The 19,622-nt window shown below is 35.2% G+C and overlaps 1 protein-coding gene across 2 annotated transcripts in view; it reads right to left on the bottom strand.

Annotated features, from left to right (window-relative positions):
* Positions 1-19,622, bottom strand: part of car (vacuolar protein sorting-associated protein 33A) — a 302,059-nt gene that overhangs the window by 36,223 nt on the left and 246,214 nt on the right. Inside the window, exon 13 of one of the 2 annotated variants that reach the window (XM_090373474.1) lies at positions 14,351-14,482. The exons of the other annotated variant lie outside the window; for it this stretch is intronic. Within the exon in view, the coding sequence (XP_090229600.1) occupies positions 14,351-14,482 (132 nt within the window). The remainder of the gene's footprint in view (positions 1-14,350; positions 14,483-19,622) is intronic. 2 annotated transcript variants of the gene reach the window in all.

Below are 19,622 nucleotides of genomic sequence, written 5' to 3'. Positions count from 1 at the left end.
ATGAGTTTAGAGCTTCAGACTGAAGGAAATATATTAACTATCACACTGGTAGTTCAACAGTACCAATTTGCTGCAGAAGAATCATTATAATACATTTCACATTGTGAATCCTTCACAACGATTTGTTTTAACTGTACAGCAGTGGTTCTGTACATGTGAGATCCAACTCGAAAATAACAAGTATGTGCAATTGTTGGTTGATGATAAAAATCTGATTTTCTGTGCCTTCCTAAATACAAACAAATTTTTACTGGGTATGTCTTGAATTTTTTTTTTTTTTTTTTATATTATTTTTCAGTTATATATTTTTTTTCAACCAGCAAATGCAGCAATATTACGTCTTTTTACTGTTTTTCACTGGCAATAACATAACTCAGAATATGCTACAAAATATATTTCTCATGTTTGTTGCTGGCTATTTGCATTATTTTCCATCTAGTTTTAGAACTGTCTTGAAGTGATATAATGATGTTTATGTGAAATAATCATTTTGCAACAAGTGATTTACTCTTATGAAATTTTTTTGTGTAATAACTTTCTGTTTCACAACATGTTGGATGTTTTATCTTGTTTGTTTCAGTTTAACATTTGCTTTAGTTATTCTATATGGATGGATAAATGTTTTCTAATGTAAGTTAGAGCCTATGTTTTCTTTTCTCCTTTATTATTATTATTATTTATGTATTTAAAACATTACATATTACATTTAGATGATCACTCAATCATGGTATATGAGTATACTTAGAGCATTACCATATTTCCCCATGTATAAGATGCACCTTAATTTTGGGGCCCGAAATTTGAAAAAAAAAAAAAAAAAAAAAAAAAAATGTATTACAAAATTATTGAACTCAAGTTTTATTCATCATAAAATTCATACAACTCATCACTGTCAAAACTCCAATCCATTAGCTTGTCCTCATCTGTGTCTGATGACGAATCACTGTCTTCATATATTGCCTCGTCCTCAGTTCCATCTATGGCATTTGAAATGCCACACTTCTTAAATGACTTGACAACGATCTCAATCTTGATATTATCCCAGGATCTTTTCACCCAGGTACGAACTTCTCCTATAGTTGGTTTCTTCACTCTTCCTGCTGGTGTCAAATTGTCCCCAGAAGACTTCTTCCATTGGTTCCATTTGTCTCTCATGTCAGCTGAGAAGGGTTTGTTAATGCTGACATCAAGTGGTTGGAGCTGGGATGTCAAGGTATGATGGCAAGTTTTGTTTTTTGCTCTGCAGCAATCTTCTTTGTATTTTTTGTTATGTGTGCCCTGAACTGATCAATCACCAATAAGGCAGGTTTGCGTAAGAACCCACCTGGTCTCCTGCTCCAAACTTTCTCAAACCAGATCTTCATCCCACCCTGATCCATCCAACCCTTGTCATGAACATGGGCAATCACTCCTAGAGGAATACCTTCTTTTGGCATTGTTTTGTGTTTGAAAATCAGCATAGGAGGCAGCTTGGTTCCGTCGGCACAACAAGCTAGAACTGTATAATGGCTCTTTTCATGTCCACTTGTCTTCACAGTTACAGTTTTTACCCCCTTCTTATCAACAGTTCTGTTACTTGGGACATCAAATTGAAGGGAGACTTTGTCCATATTTGCAATCTGTCCCAACTCAAACTGATGTGTCTTCCGACATTGAATGACAAAATGATGAAATTCAAGGACCTTCTGCTCATAGTTTTCAGGCATCTTTTGGGCAAGTCTGGTGCATGTACGCATGCTTAGTCCATTCCGTTTCATGAACCTGAAGCACCAATTGTGTCCTCCTTTAAAATCAGTAACTTCTTTTTCATCATGAATTCTTCTTGCCTCCTGCTGAACCATCTTTGTGGACACAGGAATTCCAAATGCCCTTTGCTCCTCAATCTATATCTTCAATTCCCTCTCTAAATTAGGCCATTTTGCTGACTTGCCTCTAATGGCCTTCTTCTGCCGTGGCATTTTCAGTAGGGTTTTTTCTTCCTGTAGCCAGTCTCGGATTGTTTTCTCAGTTGCAAAAGGACCAAACTTACGTTCAACAGAATGATTTCCATTCACTTTTGCAAACTGGATCACTTTTAACTTGAATTCAGCACTGTACAAAAATCTTTTCTGAGCCATTTCTGGGCAGAACGTGGCAAAATGTAACCTAATATACCAGTAACAAGTGCGAAGCAATGAGCGCAAAGACAACAAGCGCGAAAAAGCGGGAAATGCAAGTAAAAAAAAATCTACAACTACTGTACAAGACTACACAGTTTTTAGACCCCAAATTTTTCGAAAAAAGGTGCGTCTTATACATGGGGAAATATGGTACACCCTAAAGGAGCCTAGTTATCCAAATAATAATCAGAAATTAGACAGTCTCCTTACAAAGTAAAATAGATTCTACATAATTCATGTCTGTTTTCAAGAAATTAATAAATAGGAGATTAGCCTTTTAGCAAAGCAAATTCATTTGAAAGTCCAAAACCAGTGCAACTCATTATGCAGGCAAAGTTCTTCTTGCTGTGAGCATAAAGAATAGTAGAATAGACTGTCTCATTTATTGGTAGCAACAATCTTACAAGAGATGTTTTGAAAAATTCATAACTATTTTTTTTTTTTGTTAGTAGTCTATAACAGTGAAATTTACAGTAATTTTTTTTGCTGTGACCATTAAGAATAGTAGAACAGACTATCTATGTTAAAGAACTGTCTTCCAGGTGTTCTACAGACATTGATAATCTTAAAAGAGATGTTTTTGAATGATTCATTAATATATATATATATATATATATATATATAGGCTAAATTAAAATAGGATATTTGCCAGTAGCATGGCAAACCAGTAGAGTAAAAATTAACTGAACCAAATAAAATAACAAAAATATAAAGGGGGGGGTAAAGAGGGAAAGGGTAGTGTTGAAGCAACATTCCTAAAATAATTTAGAAAATTAAGCCAATTAAAAGAAATTTAGCAGTGCTCCTAGTAGGCAACCATTTCTGAATTATGTGAAATCTCAATAAGCTGAAATGTGGACTAACAACATTACAAGACCAAATAAACTGAAAATGATAATTAATAAAATGAAATAAAATAGACTGACCAATATGCTTCATCCCGACAGAGGACCATGAGGTCCTCTGTCAAGATGGTGTCTACTATTTTTTCTTATTTATTTTTAATATATATTTTTAGTAATTTTTACCTCTATTTAATTTTTAGATTAATTGGATTATATATATATATATATATATTTTTTATTTTCAGTAATCAAGATAAAACACAGAAGGCAATATTCACCGGGTTAGAAGTTCACAACATTCAAATTTTGCATGATTACAGTGTAGCAAATTTGAAATAACTTTTAAAAATACTGGAAAATGGATGCAAATAACTTTCTAAAATGTTATATTAGACGCTTGAAGTGGTGGAACCCATGTTTAGTCCCCAGAGCTAAGTTCCGGTCAACCCTTCCATCTCTTCCATCAAGCAGTATGACTGATGACTTTTGAGGTTATGATAGACATCAAGGCGAGATCCAATCTTCCTTACATTGCAAGGGTACAGCACTAAAACAGTGTTCACAGGCCGGCCACTAATTAGTACACTGGACCAAACCTATTGGTAACTCTTTAGGAGGCTTCCGGATCAGCTAGTGTATAATCTAGCTACCTATACTCTGCCAGATAGTGACTGGAGATAGTCCGAGTAGTGTGTATGCAGGGGGACATCGTTGAAGCCACGTTATGCCAAGGACCTGGGTATATTCTTACCACGTGTACGCCATATCCAAAAATTTCATTACTTCATATAGCATCTCCCCCCCCACTTTTCTTACTATTGAATACACAATGAATTGTCAAACTAATAGAGTAAGTTTATCTGCGAAAATATCTAAACCTCCCAAACACTTCCTAGTTCATTTCACAAATATATGTGGTCTCAATTCTAATCTCAACTATGTCCATTTCCACTTGCAGTCTGCCAAACCCCATGTACTTTTTCTGACAGTCTCAGTTATCGGTTGATTCAACTACTGCTCATCTCAGTTGCCCAAATTATTCGCTGTATGATTCCTTTCCCCTCAAAAGTGGTACTTGTGCATATGTCCGTTCCAATATTCCCTGTCAGAGACTTGGTAATTTGAAACCTCCTCTTTTCGATATTCTCTGGCATAAAATCTCTCTACCTCATTCTGTCAAATTCATTTGTTGTCGCTACTGTTCTCCCAACTCCACTAATCACTTGGAGCTCTTTAACTTCCTCTCTTTGCAACTTGACATTTTCCAGTCCAACTTTCCTAACAGTGAGGTAATTTCCTTGGTGATTTTAATGTTCGCAACTCTAGCTGGCTTCCGTTTTCTAGTCACACCAACCCAGCTGGTTGAGATGCTGAGGCTTTTGCAATTACTAATGACCTTGCACAGATTGTTAATTTATCTACAAGAATACTGGACAATCCTAACCATACAGCCAACACGCTTGATCTTTTCCTCACAAACAACCCTTTTAAGTACACAGTCGAAGTGAGTGGTACTTTAGCCACTTCAGATCACAACTTGATGATTGTCTCTTCTTCAATGGAGCCTTTATCTCATGGCTATTCCCAACCTCGTATTGTGTGGCATTACAAGAATGCAAAATGGGATGACCTGCAAGATTTCTTTCCTTGGGCGGACTACTGTTTCAAAACTTTTGATGTCAGCATTTGCTCAGATCGTGTCAGTGAAATTATTTTTGTAGGAATGGAATCCTTTATCCCACACTCCACTTTAAAATCTCGTCCTTTATCCAAACCTTGGTTTTCCAATAAATGTGCTTAGGCCGTTCAGGAGAAGAATGTTGCATATGGTAATTGGCTTGTTTCCAATTCTTCAGTTTCATTTTCTGCCTACACCAAAACTCGCAACAATTTTAAAGCAGTTATTAATCAGTCCAAACTAGATTTTGAACAGGCTAAGAGTAGAAAACTTGCTTCTTGCCCTAATGATAGCCAAGAATTCTGGTCTCTTGCCAAATCTATTGGCCACAAATTTTTCCCTTCTCTGCTTCCACCTCTGTCAAAACCAGATGGTTCTGTTGTCACTTCAGCCAAGGATACAGGTGACCTGCTAGCATCCCATTTTTCTTCCAACTCATGTATTAATGATCTTGGTAAAACACCTGCCATCGTTCTCAACATGCTCCATTCAATGCCTCCTGTGGCTTGAGCAAACTCAATGCTGATGGGATTCTTCCTCTTCAAATATTAAACTAAGGTGATTATTTTGCATAAAGCATGCAAAGTGACTAATGAGACTGCATAAGATTCACTAGTGAATGGGTTAATGCCATTGCACCATGTTTTGTTCATAGTGAACTTTTTTCACTATGAACTGCTCCTGCCCACTGGCTACGGTGGCGCCTTGTAGTGAACTGCCGAAGTAGATAATTGGCATCGTTTTAATTGTATCTCATATTGTGAATGCCTTCATGAGTTGCCATGGAATTGCACTACCTCAAATAAGTAATGCTTCACCAATGGAGAAGGCTAATGTTACTTATTCTTGGCAAATACCACCACCCAGATGGCACTGTTTCAAGGGGCTTGTTGACCTCTGGGGGGGAGGGGTACATTGGTGTTGCAATCGTGTCAATCCAGTTATGAAGTTTAACTCCACAATATGAAAGATGCCCGTTGGTGTGCAATAGGTGATTACTAAGGTGATTATTTTGCATAGAGCATGAGACTACGCGTAAGATCTACTAGCAAATGGGTTAGTGCCATTGCACTATGTTTTCTTCATTGTGAACTGCCGAAGTAGATAATTGGCATTGTTTTAATTGTGTCTCATATTGTGAATATCTTCACAATGAGTTGCCAAGGTATTGCACTACCTTGAATAAATAACACTCACCAATGGAGAAGACTAATGTTACTTATTCTCGGTGGATATTAACCTCAAACAACTGCAGAGTGCGTCAAAACTGGTGCCATGAACATGGCACCAGTTTTGACGTACCTCATTTGTCAGAACTCTGACAAATGAGGTACAGTTCTGTTCTGATGAGTCCTGCTTTATCCTCCAAACAGATTCTAGACATTATTTAATCTGGAGACAACGAGGAATGCGGCATCATCCCTCCGACATCAGAGAAGGGACACTTACGGTGGAGGCGGTGTTCTCGTGTGGGGTGGAATAATGATCAATGACCGCATCCCTCCATGTTTTTGATAAAGGTACTATAACTGCCTAGATCCTTGAACCTGATATGTGGACTTTTTAGAGGTATGGTTGGCCCAGATTTTCTTTTCATGCATAGCAACACCACTGCATGTAGAGCTCAAGTGGTGAAGGAATATCTTGGAACTGAAGATATTCAATGACTGCCGTGGCCAGCACTAGACTTAAATACGATTGATCATGTGTGGGACGCTCTTTGGCGTCGCATTGCACACCAACAGCCAACTCCTGTCACTTGGTCTGCACTTGTGGAAGAATGGGATTTGTTGCCACAGAATCTTATAGACACCCTTATATTGAGCATGGCTCACCACTGTCAGGCCTGTTTAGCCATTGGAGGCAATATGATCCCATGATATCAGTATGCCATACTGATATTGTGGGATCATATTTCCGAGCATCTTTTATCGAGTACCGTAATGTGATCTTTTTGGTAATTCTTATACAACTCCTTTAAATGTACCTTATACCCGTCTCTGTCTCCTTTCATCATTATTTTCATTATTTTATAATACACCACCATACAAAATTTGTCCCACTTTTTTGCAAGCTGCACAAGTTACACCACGTTTTCTACATGTTCTGTTAATTTTGTTGACCATTGTATTTAAATTTGTTAGTATACATAATAGCTACTTCTCACTGTTACTGACTCCAGACTCCATAATGATGATTTTTAATTCATTGGTGGTGATAGGTAACCTGGCAAACGACCCCTAGAAAATAACATTCCCATGCCGTTAAAAGTTTAAAAATCAGCAAATTTTTCTACCTTCCTAAATATAGTCAAATTTTCATTACAGCTATTTGCTGCTACACTTTGGGGTGCTACTACTGCAAGGATAAAAATTATTTTTCCGTCTGAAGTGATTTTTTTATGGTTTTCATACAGAAATTGACATGCAAGTACTTGTAAGGTAACCCACTACTGCTTTTTGCTTGAAGACTAATATGTTACCACACAAGTACTGATGCTGTGTTTGTTTAAAATTTCAGGTTACTTGTTTTTACTTGTTACATGGCAACTCATTGCAAAGATATTTATCAGCCCAATAAATATCTACAATCTTACCCTATTTGATTTTGAAATTTGTTTTTGCATAGTAAAGATAAAAAAACAAAACTCAATATTCCCTCAAGATGGACACTACTCTTCAGGAATGAACATGCAAATTTCAAATTTTGTGCACTGTGAGGCATGCAAAATTTGAAATAAATCTCAAATAAACCTGAAAATGGAAGTAACTAATAGTACGGATTATTGTTTTAAATTTTTTAATAATATTTATACACATAACAAGCATGCATATGTTTGAAATTTGTGCACTTCAACTGTCTTTTAAACTGGAAAATGGAAGAGACTTAAGAGATTGATATTTCTATTTTATAGCTGAAATGTTTGTAATTTTTTTCACAATTAAATTTTTTTTTCGAATATAAAATGCGAAAAAAATAAAATTTTTAAATTTTACTTTTTTTAAAGTTAAAAAGTAGATAAAATAAATATTGCAATCCTTCAAAAAATATGAAATATTGGCAGTATGCTAGCTGAATAAAAATTAATAATAATAAAAAAAAACGCCTCAAACATTTTCAGAAATAAAAAAAAGGTGGCCATCTGTCACCATATTTGCTGCTACACTTTGGGGTGCTACTACTGCAAGGATAAAAATTATTTTTCTGTCTGTAGTTCAAATGGGTTCACTTCACTCTTAGAGCCTAGCATTCATATGCAGATATTATATCCTATATTCACTCTACTCACAGTTAATGCTCTTTTTATTCTTTTGCAGGTTTCAGGTTTGTTTTAAGATATGGCTTAATTTCTTTCCATAGTATTTTAGTATAAGTAGTGGAAAAAGATGCAGAAAGAACACATATACAGCATCAGCCAAAAAAGGGAGGGGGGGAGAAAAAAGCAAACAAAAAAAAAAACCCACTTCCCATATCACATGTCCATCCCCTCTAACATTTTGTCCAGTTCACCCTTGAATTTATTCAGACTATCTACTTCTAAAACATCAGATGTATGTAAGTTTGTTCAGTTATCAACTAGCTATAAACAAATTTCTGCACATCTGTCCTACAATCATCCTACCTCAATTGAATTTATGTCCTCTCATGTGCATAGTCTGAACAAGAAGAAGGAACTCATTGGCATTCAGCTTATTACTTAATCCTTTCAGAGCTTTAAACACTTCAATCAGATCCCTTTGCAGGGGTCTAGTCTCCAGATGCTGCAATTTACAGAACTGAAGCCTTTCCTGGTAAATGCACCTTTTGTTCCCCTCACCAACCTTGCTGTATCCACTCCAACAAATCACATCCTTCTAACTAACATCCTTCTAAATAACATTGCCTTATACAACAGGATAATCACCTCTATATCCCTACTGCCAAAATTCTCGTATATCTGAAAAACCCCACCCTGGCTGACTGTTTGCACTGCTTAAAGAACTTCATATTTGACCACAAAATTACCTCCCCAGATCATTTTTATACTCTAGTACCCTGAGTGTGGTACCATCACACAGTTGGTACATTATGCTGGGATTGCGACTACTCATATGCAGTACCTTGCATTTGTTAATGTTAAACTTCAACTGCCATTTCTCAGCCCATCTATCTAGATCTTGTTGCAGCAGTGCAACTTTGCTACTGTCATTAACTACCCTGCCAACTTTTCTTTTGTATCATCTGTAAACTTAAACATTAAGCCTTAAAATATGTAACTACTATTGGGGGTAAAGGGAAGGGTTTTTGCTTTCATAAAGGTGACTGTGGTGGTTTTAGACTGTTTTTAAATTGTATACAGTGGGACCACCAGATGTTACCAACAGCAAATTCTAAACGGGAAGCATTCAAAGAATTAAACTTGGAAGCTAGTAGGCTTTTTATATCAACTAAGAAATACTGTTCAAGGTTAAGTTTAAATGCATGTCAGATAAATTAATGACTCGTGGCAGAGAAGGAAATGCCCATGAGACACAAATTATCAGGCGATACAGAAGCCTATGTTAGATATAAGCTAGTCTGTAATCAAGCCACAAAGGAGGTTAGGCAAGTGAAGGCAGATTATGAGAAATCTTTGGCAAAGGATGAAAAGAAAAAACAGCAAAGACTTCTTCACTTATGTAAACTCTAGAAGGAAGAGGATGAATCAGATTGGTCCACTTGATATCAATGACTTTACTGTTGATGATATGGCTCATGTAGCTGACAAACTGAATGAGTATTTTGCATTTACATTCACACATGAGGAATTCTGTAGGGAAGTGGAGGCCAGAAGTTTATTAAACTGTAATAGAGAGCTAAATGACTGTAATAACTGAGAGGAAAGTGGAAGAGAAATTGTTGAAGTTAAACATAAGGCACCTGGGATGGATTGGATCTATCCAGTTATATTAAAGCAGACAGCAAAGAAAGTAAGCAAACCCTTAACCATAATTATGAGAGCATCCATGGATTTCATGGACACCCCTACAGACTGGAGATGTGCAAATGTATCCCCAATTCACAAAGGGGGAGATCAAAGGGTGACACGAGTATTTACAGGCCTGTCAGTTTAACTTCTGCCCCCATGGCAAATAATGGAGTCACTGGTTAAAGAAGCAACACTGTAGTTATAATTCAAACACAGCATGGGTTTGTTAAGGGTAAGTCTTGTCTGACCAAATTAACTGAAATGTGGTCACAAAGGAACTGATGTACACACAAAAGACGTTTTATTTTATGTGAAAAACATCTATGGGCACTATAGCAAAACTGTTTAAATTTTTGAACGGTTCAATCGAAACCTACTTATGCTACTTAGAAGGTTGCTTAGAAGGCTATTTTTGATGTTGATCAAAATCACGAGAAGCAGATTTTATTAAAGTCTGCATTTTATTCTTGCATAATATTACTACCTGCTGCTAACTCTACTGATATCAACGTTAACGACTTAGTTGACGTCAATTAGAAAGTGACATCATTTCCATACCTTAGTATGAACTTACTCTACTGAATCAACGTTAATGACTGAGTTAGCATCGTTAGTGCCATTTAGGAAGTGATGTCATTTAAATTCTATGCTACCACAACAGGATCTAGAAAAGTTGGGCAGATGGGCTGGAAGTGGCAACTGAAGTTTATTATTGACAAATGCAAAGTACTACACATGGGTAGCAATAACTCCATAGAAATGTACCAACTGTGCAGTACTACTACACTCAGGGTAGTGGAGAATGAAAAAAGACCTGGGGGTAATTCCACAGTCAGATATGAAGTTTTCTGACAGTGCAAACAGGCTGCCAGAGCAGTGCACAGGACCTTGTCAATGATATACAGGAATTTGGCTACCAGGGATAAGGAGGTCTTTTAGGAAGGATGTAAAGCTGCTGCAGTTAGTACAGAGAAGGCTAACGAGACTGGTGAGAGGAACAAATGGTTGCTCTTACCAAGAAAGGCTTCATTTCTGCAAATTGCAAGGTGATCTGATTGAGGTATATAAGAACTTAATGATTTGAGAAAGCTCAATGCTGATGAGATTCTTCCTCTTGCTCAGATTATGCACCTAAGGGGGTTATAAATTCAAATTAAGGAAAGATAGTTGTAGAATAGATGTGCAGAAATTTGCCTTTAGCCAGCAGGTAGTTGATTGATGGTACAAACTTCCATCTTTGTTGTGGAAGTTGATAGCTTAAATAAATTCAGGTTTGTTTGAGAGAACTGGACAAACTTTTGGAGTGAATAGATGGGTGCAAATGGGAAGGTTTTTTTTTTTGACTGATGCTGTAGAAGCTTGCTTTTTTACATCATATGCCTCTACTAATGCTAATAAACATTAGCCCATGAAGAAATGTTCACTGATAACTGCTGTAGTAGTAGTAGTAGCATGTGATGCAAGAAAGCAAGTGTATGAGCTTATGCAGCATCAGCCAAAAAAAAAAAAAAAAATCACACCATTCCCTCCAAATGCCTGTCCAGTTCCTCCTTAAATTTATTTAACCTATCAACTTCCACAATGACAGATGGAAGTTTGTTCCAGCAATTAACCACCCGCTGGCTAAAGGCAAGGGGGGGGGATATACCAGGATTACTAACAGATAAACCAGCACTAAGGCAGGCAGAGGTTTTTTAAATCTGTATGGAGCATCATCAGCAAGGCATTACTCAAGAATTTTAGTCTCAAGTGATGCCTCCCAAAATACTCAAGGCAATTTTGCATGAGAAATAGAAAGATGGAGCTCATAGTTAGGCTACTTAGTGAGTGAAGGATGAGAAAAGGTAAAACTTCCATTCAGAATATTTCAGTTCTGTCTTTTTTGCATGTATTAAGTTGTGGTCATTTACTGAGGAGGTGATGGTAATGTTTGTAAACCAGTTTGGGCCTCTTTTGGCCAGCAGAGTGGTTGTTCTTTGCATAGATTTCTGGCCAAGCCACATAGAGGTAGGAGCAATGGCACCAGCGACACTGAGATGTTGTGTTAAAAAAGTTGCTTATATAAAAAAGAAGAAAGGTTTATACTAAGCTGACTTCTTTACTTTGAAAATCAAAATTAAATACCTGCATAAATTAAAAGACTAATAACTCTTTATAATCCACTGATTTATGGGGTTCCTTCAAAAATCACTATGATGACTTGTTTGGCATGCAGGGACTCATTTGAAAGAATATTTTTTCCCATTGGTATGCACTAGTTTCGACCAGAACGGTTGCAACTATACCAACTGCTACAGGGTGTACAAGACCCTTAGCAATTGCATGGAGCTTAATAATTATATAAGACACTAGAAAGAATAGAAGCACTATAAGTGGAAGAATAACTTTTATACTCTGGTAATTTTTTAGCTTTCTGAAAACAAATACCATATAGTTTATTGGCAAATTCAGCATGCTTTGTTTCCAGATGGTGTTTTAATTTAGAGTTCACATTACCCAAAGAAAGAAACTTAAAACAAATATGAAGTGAGGATATTCCTTACTATTTATAATAGCACTCATAAAGCCATTAGACTGATAACCATCACTGCATTTTATGGACATGTTATCCTCAGAGTTATTCAGAAACTGACTTCCTTTTCATAGTAATGAAACTATAAAATCTATAAAAGATAAACAGACATGTTAACTGTTGTACAGTAGACCTGTGATTTTCTGGGATAGAAGGTAAAAAAACAAATTCCAGATAATCAATTTCCCGGTTAATCCAAAAATATAGAAGTCCCCAACATACGTTCCATGACGTCTTACTTAGAGTTTTACGTAACTTGGGAATGACTAATAACATATCGCTACTATATTATTATTGGGCAAACTTCAGCATGATACGTGTTAATGTTTGACCATTTTCATACATCCTTATTAGTTTAATTTTCTGATCCAAATCGATTGCTATCCTTTTCTTGGTAGAATTACTAGTACCGCTGTCACTTATTCTCTTAGTCGGCACCAACAATAACAGTCAAAATGAAATTTTCTGTAAAGAACTTCACAGGGTTAAGGAAAAAATTCACTATTATCACCCCACATGAGCTCACATTTTGTTAAAGCACATTTCTGGAGGTCACTGCCATAAAACAATAAAAACAATTTGCACTTTTCGTGTTATTGGGCTTTTCTGTTGGTGCATCTAATTATAAACGGATAGTAAACTCGATCTTACTGCATTTGCAAAAATACTGATAGCTGGAATTCTGTGGGTTTTATGTTATTATGGTGAAATGTGTGTCCCTTTCACTGAAATCTTCAGTCACATAAAAAAAAAACCCATAAATAAATTGTAAGAATCTTCTCTTCCTTCCTATTTTTTTGCTTGTTACTCTGTATTTCACTTGTGCAATTTGTGCGTGCCGTGATTGTCGTTATTGATTGTTTATTTTATTTATTTGTTATTTTTGTTTGTTTTAAATTTTTCAGTACAGTAAGTCGGGGACTTACTGTACTGAAAAATGTTCAGCAACCTATGTAAAAAATTAAGACGATAGATAAAAAAAAAAAAGAAAAAAACTTACCATGCAGTACTTGCTTGTCCAATACGATGCTTCCCTTTATTTTTTGGGATGTCGATTTTAAGTCTAATAGCTTTCCTATATTTTTTATAATGTTGCGTATGGTTTGGTCACCAACATTATAATGGTTGCACCATTTTCAAACTTTTGAATAATTTCAAGTTTTTGTTTAACTGAAAGCAAAAAAAAAAAAAAAAAAAAACAAATCAACATCCCTGACATAAATAACGAGACAATGTCTTTTTGCGGTGCAATGGAACACAACAATTGACGCAACGCACTGAAACAAACTTTTTTTTTGAGCAGTAGGTGTGAAGACAGCGGGGGGGTGTAAGATAATAGGTACACTAATCTCCCAATGGCGACTTATAATGCCACTTGTCGCCTATTTACGACTTGCAAAACATCTGTTTATACAGATGTTTATACCTATTTATTTATTACTTGAATTTTATGATTTCTGGTTGATTTTTTTTTTTTTTTTTTAATTTGTAATCTGAGTGTCCCAGTTAATCCGATCCCGGTAAATCTAGATTCTGCTGTACTTTATTTTTTATGAGGGTATCCTCTGACTTGCTTCACATCTCTCTTTCTCTACACTTTTGTTTTCTTGTATACTTTTTCTTGCTGGCCCTGTGTTCCCTGGGGTACAGGGTGAGATTTTCTTCTTTAACATCCATATGGTCCTTGTCTAGGTTTTAAAGGTATCTAATATAAAGTTAGTTATGGCTGGGTTCAGTTTTATTAATTAAAGTTATGGCAGAAGTCATTTTGGGAGTAATACTAAAATTAAAACCTATAACTAAACATATCTTTCACAATTCAATCCATGGCTGTCCTACTGCTATGGTAATATGGTACTAGTAGATATCCCCAGAAACAGTTATTTTAGCTATTTTGTTAAAATGGACCTGTTCTTTGCAATTCCATGATGTTGCTTTGAAATTAACATATTACTGTTAATTTCAAAGCAACATCATGGTGACAGTGGAATAAAATTCAGATCCATTTATTTGCCATTGTGTTAAACTAAAATTTTATTTTTTAAGTACATTTCTCTTATTAAAACTGGATAACAACCAGCATAAGCCAGTAATTTTCAACAAATGTTATCAAATTACAAAATAAAAGTATAAGAATACTTGTTTTACCTTTTCATTTACATCCTCAACTGTCAACCGAAGAGTCTTCCTAATAACAGAGTATGTTCTATTCCCTTGAGATTTCAGAAGTCCTGCCTTCTCCAGATTACTTAGTGTTAAGAAATACTGATAGCCATAGGTCTTTGCCAACATATAATAAAACAAAATGTGCAATTTTATATAAAAAAAAAAAAGTCTTAAAACTTCTATTGCATACTAACCAATTAAATTTGACATTTAAGTAAATAAAGGGAGATTATTTGGAGAACTGCAATTGGTCAGAATGATGTGCAGTGCATCAGGAGTCAGTTCTTTTGAGAAATTTTGGATTTTTTTTTTTACTATTATTATGTTTGTTTGATGTTAAAACGTATCAGCAAGAATAGTGGTTCTTTGAAAACTGTATAATATGGCTGTTACTTTCTCCTGATCTAACTAGAGATCCTTAATAAGAGCAACAGTAAGTCTTCTACTTTCATTGCTAGCAGAAAATGCAGCACTCCAGCCCTTTAATTTGAAACAAATTCGGCTTTTTTAGTTATTTTTACTCCTTTTAAAGTATATCAGTAAAAATAACAATAAAACAGTATGCAGGAGTTTTTAAAATGCTCTGAAAGCCATTCAAATACTCTCTGTACCTCCACATACAATACTCAAAACAGTTCAATTCTTGCCAGAACATATCATATGCTTTTCTGGTTTGTAAATGCAATCTAATGAATTTTTTTAATTACAAGCCTCAGCAAGTGGTATTAACTTTACATTAGCTAGATAGGAGACATCTTTAAGATCTTGTAGTATTAAATGCATCATGCTGGTATATTAATTTAAGGTGAAGATTTCTTCAGAATTATGCCTGCTGAAAATCCGGCAAGCATAATCCTCAAAAAAATGTTACCTTTTATTTTTGTGGAAAATAACTTCAATGTAAGCAAAAAACGTATGAAACTGTGAACCAAGTATATACCTTTAATACATAAGACTTTCTAGACAGAGCGATTGATGCTAAGCAAAATTTCAGCTGTAATGCAATAGCTCATGGTTCAATTAGTGTGCTAATAGTTTAAGCAAGATGAAACATTTCATAAATTTAAAAACTTTTCTAATTTTACGAAGGTTTTATGATATGGAGCAGAGTCATCCTGAAAAATGGCAATTGGCAAAATCCCCATAGTGATCTCTAATTGTGGGAAGTAATTCTGTCCTCCTAATTTTGCCAAGAATGTCCTTGTACATCTCAGCATTCATTGTACCTTTCACAAATTCAAGATGACCAATTCCTCTATGTGAAATACTGCCCCATATCATTTTAGATGCAGATGGCTTCATTTCCAGCTTCTTCACTGTGGAGACAAAACATTCAGGATGAAACTCTATTCTTCTTCATCCAAGAGTCTGCTGGCCGTCCAAACCATGCAATGTTGAATTTTGATTCATCAGAGAAAATAACACACTACACTGATCCTCAAGACCAATTAGCATGGTCTTTTTTCCCACAAAGTGGCCTTTTTCTTGGGAAATGTGCCACTAATCCCGATAAGAAATGGTATCTGCATACCGTATCAGTACCTGCCTTTATTCCTATATCCTCCTCCTATGTTGTTTTGAGAACTGTCGGTGAAGATCTTCTGTTTCAAACACAGACGAACCAGAAATCTGTCCTTTGCTGCAAAAGATATTCATGGACATCCATTTCCTTTCTTTTCTGTTTAGACTGCCAATTTCTGATAATTTTTGTAATAAACATGCCACTGTTGACTGATTTTAGTTAATTCTTTTAGTTATTTCATGTATAGAATGTCCTTCTGCATTCAATGCAGCACCAACACTTTTCCTATGAGGTGATAATTAGCATTAGTAGAGACATATGATACAAGAAAAGCAAGCTCATCAGCCAAAAAAAAAACACACTTCCAATTTCACCCATCCATCTGCTCCAAAAGTTTGACCAGTTCTTCCTTGAATTTATTTAAGCTATCAACTTCCACAGTGATGAATTGAAAGCAATCAACTACCAGCTGGCTAAAGGCAAATTTCCACACATCTATTCTACAGCTGTTTTTCCCCAATTTGAATTTGGATCTCCTCAGGTGCATAATCTGAGCAAGAGGAAGAATCCCAGCAGCACTGAGCTTGCTCAAACCATTCAAGGCCTCTACACCTCAATCAGATCACCTCAGAGGTGCCTAATCTCCAGATGCTGCAATTTACAGAACTTGTGAAACTTAGACATTGCAACAGCACAGAATGCTAGGGTGATGCAATCATGTAGGGTGCATGGTATCATTTAAGAGAGCTTGCTAGAGATGGATGATGCAATACAGTAATGTATTGCATCGTCCATTACAAAACGTTTGATATATTGCCAAATCTTACAGCAATCTGGTGAAGTTTCCTAGTGATGAAATTTTTTTGAATACCACTGTATACAGATTCTTTAAGTGTGATACATGCACTTCATTGCCAGCTTCTATGATACCCCACTCATAAAAAAAAGTCTTAAGTTTGTTGACACAACTGAAGGGAAAACAGCAGGGTCAGATTTCTACTGGATTCCAGGACAATCTGGAATTATAGAAAATGAACATAAGGATTGTAATGCCAATAAAAAAATTGACATGATAATCTAAAAATTAAATAGTATATAACAGAGCTATGGTGCTCAATATGTTCTAAGTTGATATCAATATTTGCAGAAGAATAAAAGAATAGTAGAACACTTACGTATGATACTCTCTAGAAATGAAAACGAATAAAAGATTAATGCAAAATGATTACAGTAAAAAATCAATTGAAAACAATTCAAAAATTAAAGTTAAACAAAGTTTGAAAAATATTTTCCTTCCTGAAGCAGACAATGCTTTACGGCCACGTCATGATCACAGGAATGGAAATAATGTAGTGTGTGAGCTTGAATCTTAAATAGAAACATTTGTTGTCATACATTTGTTGTCACACATTTGTGTGAAGGGCTGTGATTATTTGCCTTCGCGCATGTGCGCAAAAGACTACGAATCAAAGGTTAAATATGGATGGTGAACGTTAATAGAATTCTCATGTAATTTAATTTCAAAGATTTCGGCAATTAATAGTCTTATTATCTATATATTATTATATAAATATTAATTACTATTAATTAATTATCTATTGATTATTATATAATATCTATAATTATGTTGGACACTAAGAATTTTGCCCTCATTAAATAAAAATGTATGTTTTTTGTTAACGGTATGAAAGGCTAATTCTGACACTGCTGAACGAGAAGCACGAACTGAGCACACATGCTGTTTTATGCGAACAATCAGCGGGAACTGCATAGATTCTTGGTAAGACAAGATGTAATCACTGCACGAAATGTATACCAAGTCCTTTATTTGTGTCACAAAAGAGTAGACAGAGAGATTCTTCAGTATAGTGCAGTGGTTTTCAACCGGGGTGCCGCATAATTTGGGTTTAAGTTACTTAAAGTTATTATTTTTTAAATTTGTATATTTATTTCATTATAAAAAGGTGTACGGTATCCATTGTACCGTATCTTTTTAATTTTGTGGTGATCTATAATTGATCTTTATTTAGTACCTCTATATAAAGAATAAAATTATTATATAGGTATATATTAAAATGTCGAAAACCACTGTGTTAGGTATTACTTTTGGCCTTGGGGGTGCCGTGAAAACGTTACTGGGTCCCTAAGGGTGCCATGAACCGAGAAAGTTTGGGAACCTCTGGTATAGTGTGTAATTTCCGAATTGGTCTGGCCACAATCCTAAATTCGGTATCTTTAAAGAATCTGTTAAGCTGTTTGTGCCCTGTTCCACATATGGGACAGAAATAAAATATTTTTTTGATGTTACTATTGTTGGTTGGTGTAGTATTTTGTATCTTATCCTTAGCTTGCATTAATTCAGTCTTTTGTAGCAAAGGGGTAACCCATTGCTAAGAATCTGCTTGTTAATATCTGTATTTCTGAGTCAAAAGCAAATTCCGTCGTTGAATATTTATAGGAATTGCGAAACTGATTAAAGATAATAGCCCTTTTGTAGGTGAATGGGTGATATCTGTTATAATGTAGAAGCATACCGGTGTTTGTTGGTTTATGATAGATGTTACATTGATTTTTATTCGCGTCCTGAGTAAGTGTGAAATTTAGAAAATTTAATGACTTAGTATCTGTATTTTCCTTTACCAATGGGAATTGGAGTACAACATAAATATTATCAAACAAATGTAAAATGTCTTAAATAGTACTACTCAGCAATAGCCAGAACCTGTAGTAAGTGATACGGGGTAGAAAAGGCCTCAAATGTATATGCTCAATCATTGAGAGATAGAACTGCGATATTAAGCTAGTTAGACTGAATCCCATTGGCAAACCAAAAATTTGTTTATATACTTTGTCTCGAAAGGTGATATAGTTGGCTTCAACTAGAAGTTTAATTAATTGAAAAAATTTCTTTAATAGGAAGCTTCGTATAATTAATCAGTATAGAGTTATAATTAACTCTATACTGATATTATAGAGAATTACATTAGATATCCCAAAGAATATCTAATGTCCATTCAATGTTTACATTCATATATAAGGAAGTAACATCCAGTGAGAATAAATTATCATTACGGCTGAGTCTACAGTCGTTAAGGTTATTAAATAATGTACTGTTGTTTTTTAACCCAAATTGTATCACCTGTCTAAAAGGGTTTATAATCCTATAAATGTGTGGCTAAGGATAAAAATACTGATTTTCTGTAAGAAACAATGGGCCGAATATGAAATTCATTCATATGCAGTTTTACCTAACTGAAAAGTGCAGGAATGTTGTACGTTCTGGCCTTCAATTCCTTTAATTGAGACATGGTAATGTAGTCATTTTTCTATACATGGTTAACATTTTATTGTACTGATTGACCAAATTGGTAAATAGTACTGAGTCTACCTCAAGATAAGTAGAGGTATCTGATATACAGCAGGCTCTCGTTATAAAGCGGTTCACTTTATGCTGATTCGGTATAATGCTGTTCTTATATTATAACCCGTATCTGACTACAAAACGCTGTCAAAAATCGCTATAACGCTCTTTCACAGATTGCATTTTTGGCATATTTATCGAAATCGTTTCATTTTACGGAGTCAATAGCTTGAAAATGAATAGTAAAACAGCATTTAAACGTTTCCCACGCTTACTAGAGAATTTTTCTAGCAGGCTAATTTAATTGCAGTACAGTGACTTGTTACGTAGTTCCGAGATCAACATTTTAAAAAATGATCAAGTATATTGCT

The sequence above is a fragment of the Mastigoproctus giganteus genome, chromosome 5 (assembly GCF_048544385.1).
Source record: "Mastigoproctus giganteus isolate SK-2022 chromosome 5, ASM4854438v1, whole genome shotgun sequence".
NCBI lineage: Eukaryota > Metazoa > Arthropoda > Arachnida > Uropygi > Thelyphonidae > Mastigoproctus > Mastigoproctus giganteus.
This window is presented reverse-complemented; position numbering and strand designations above follow the sequence as displayed.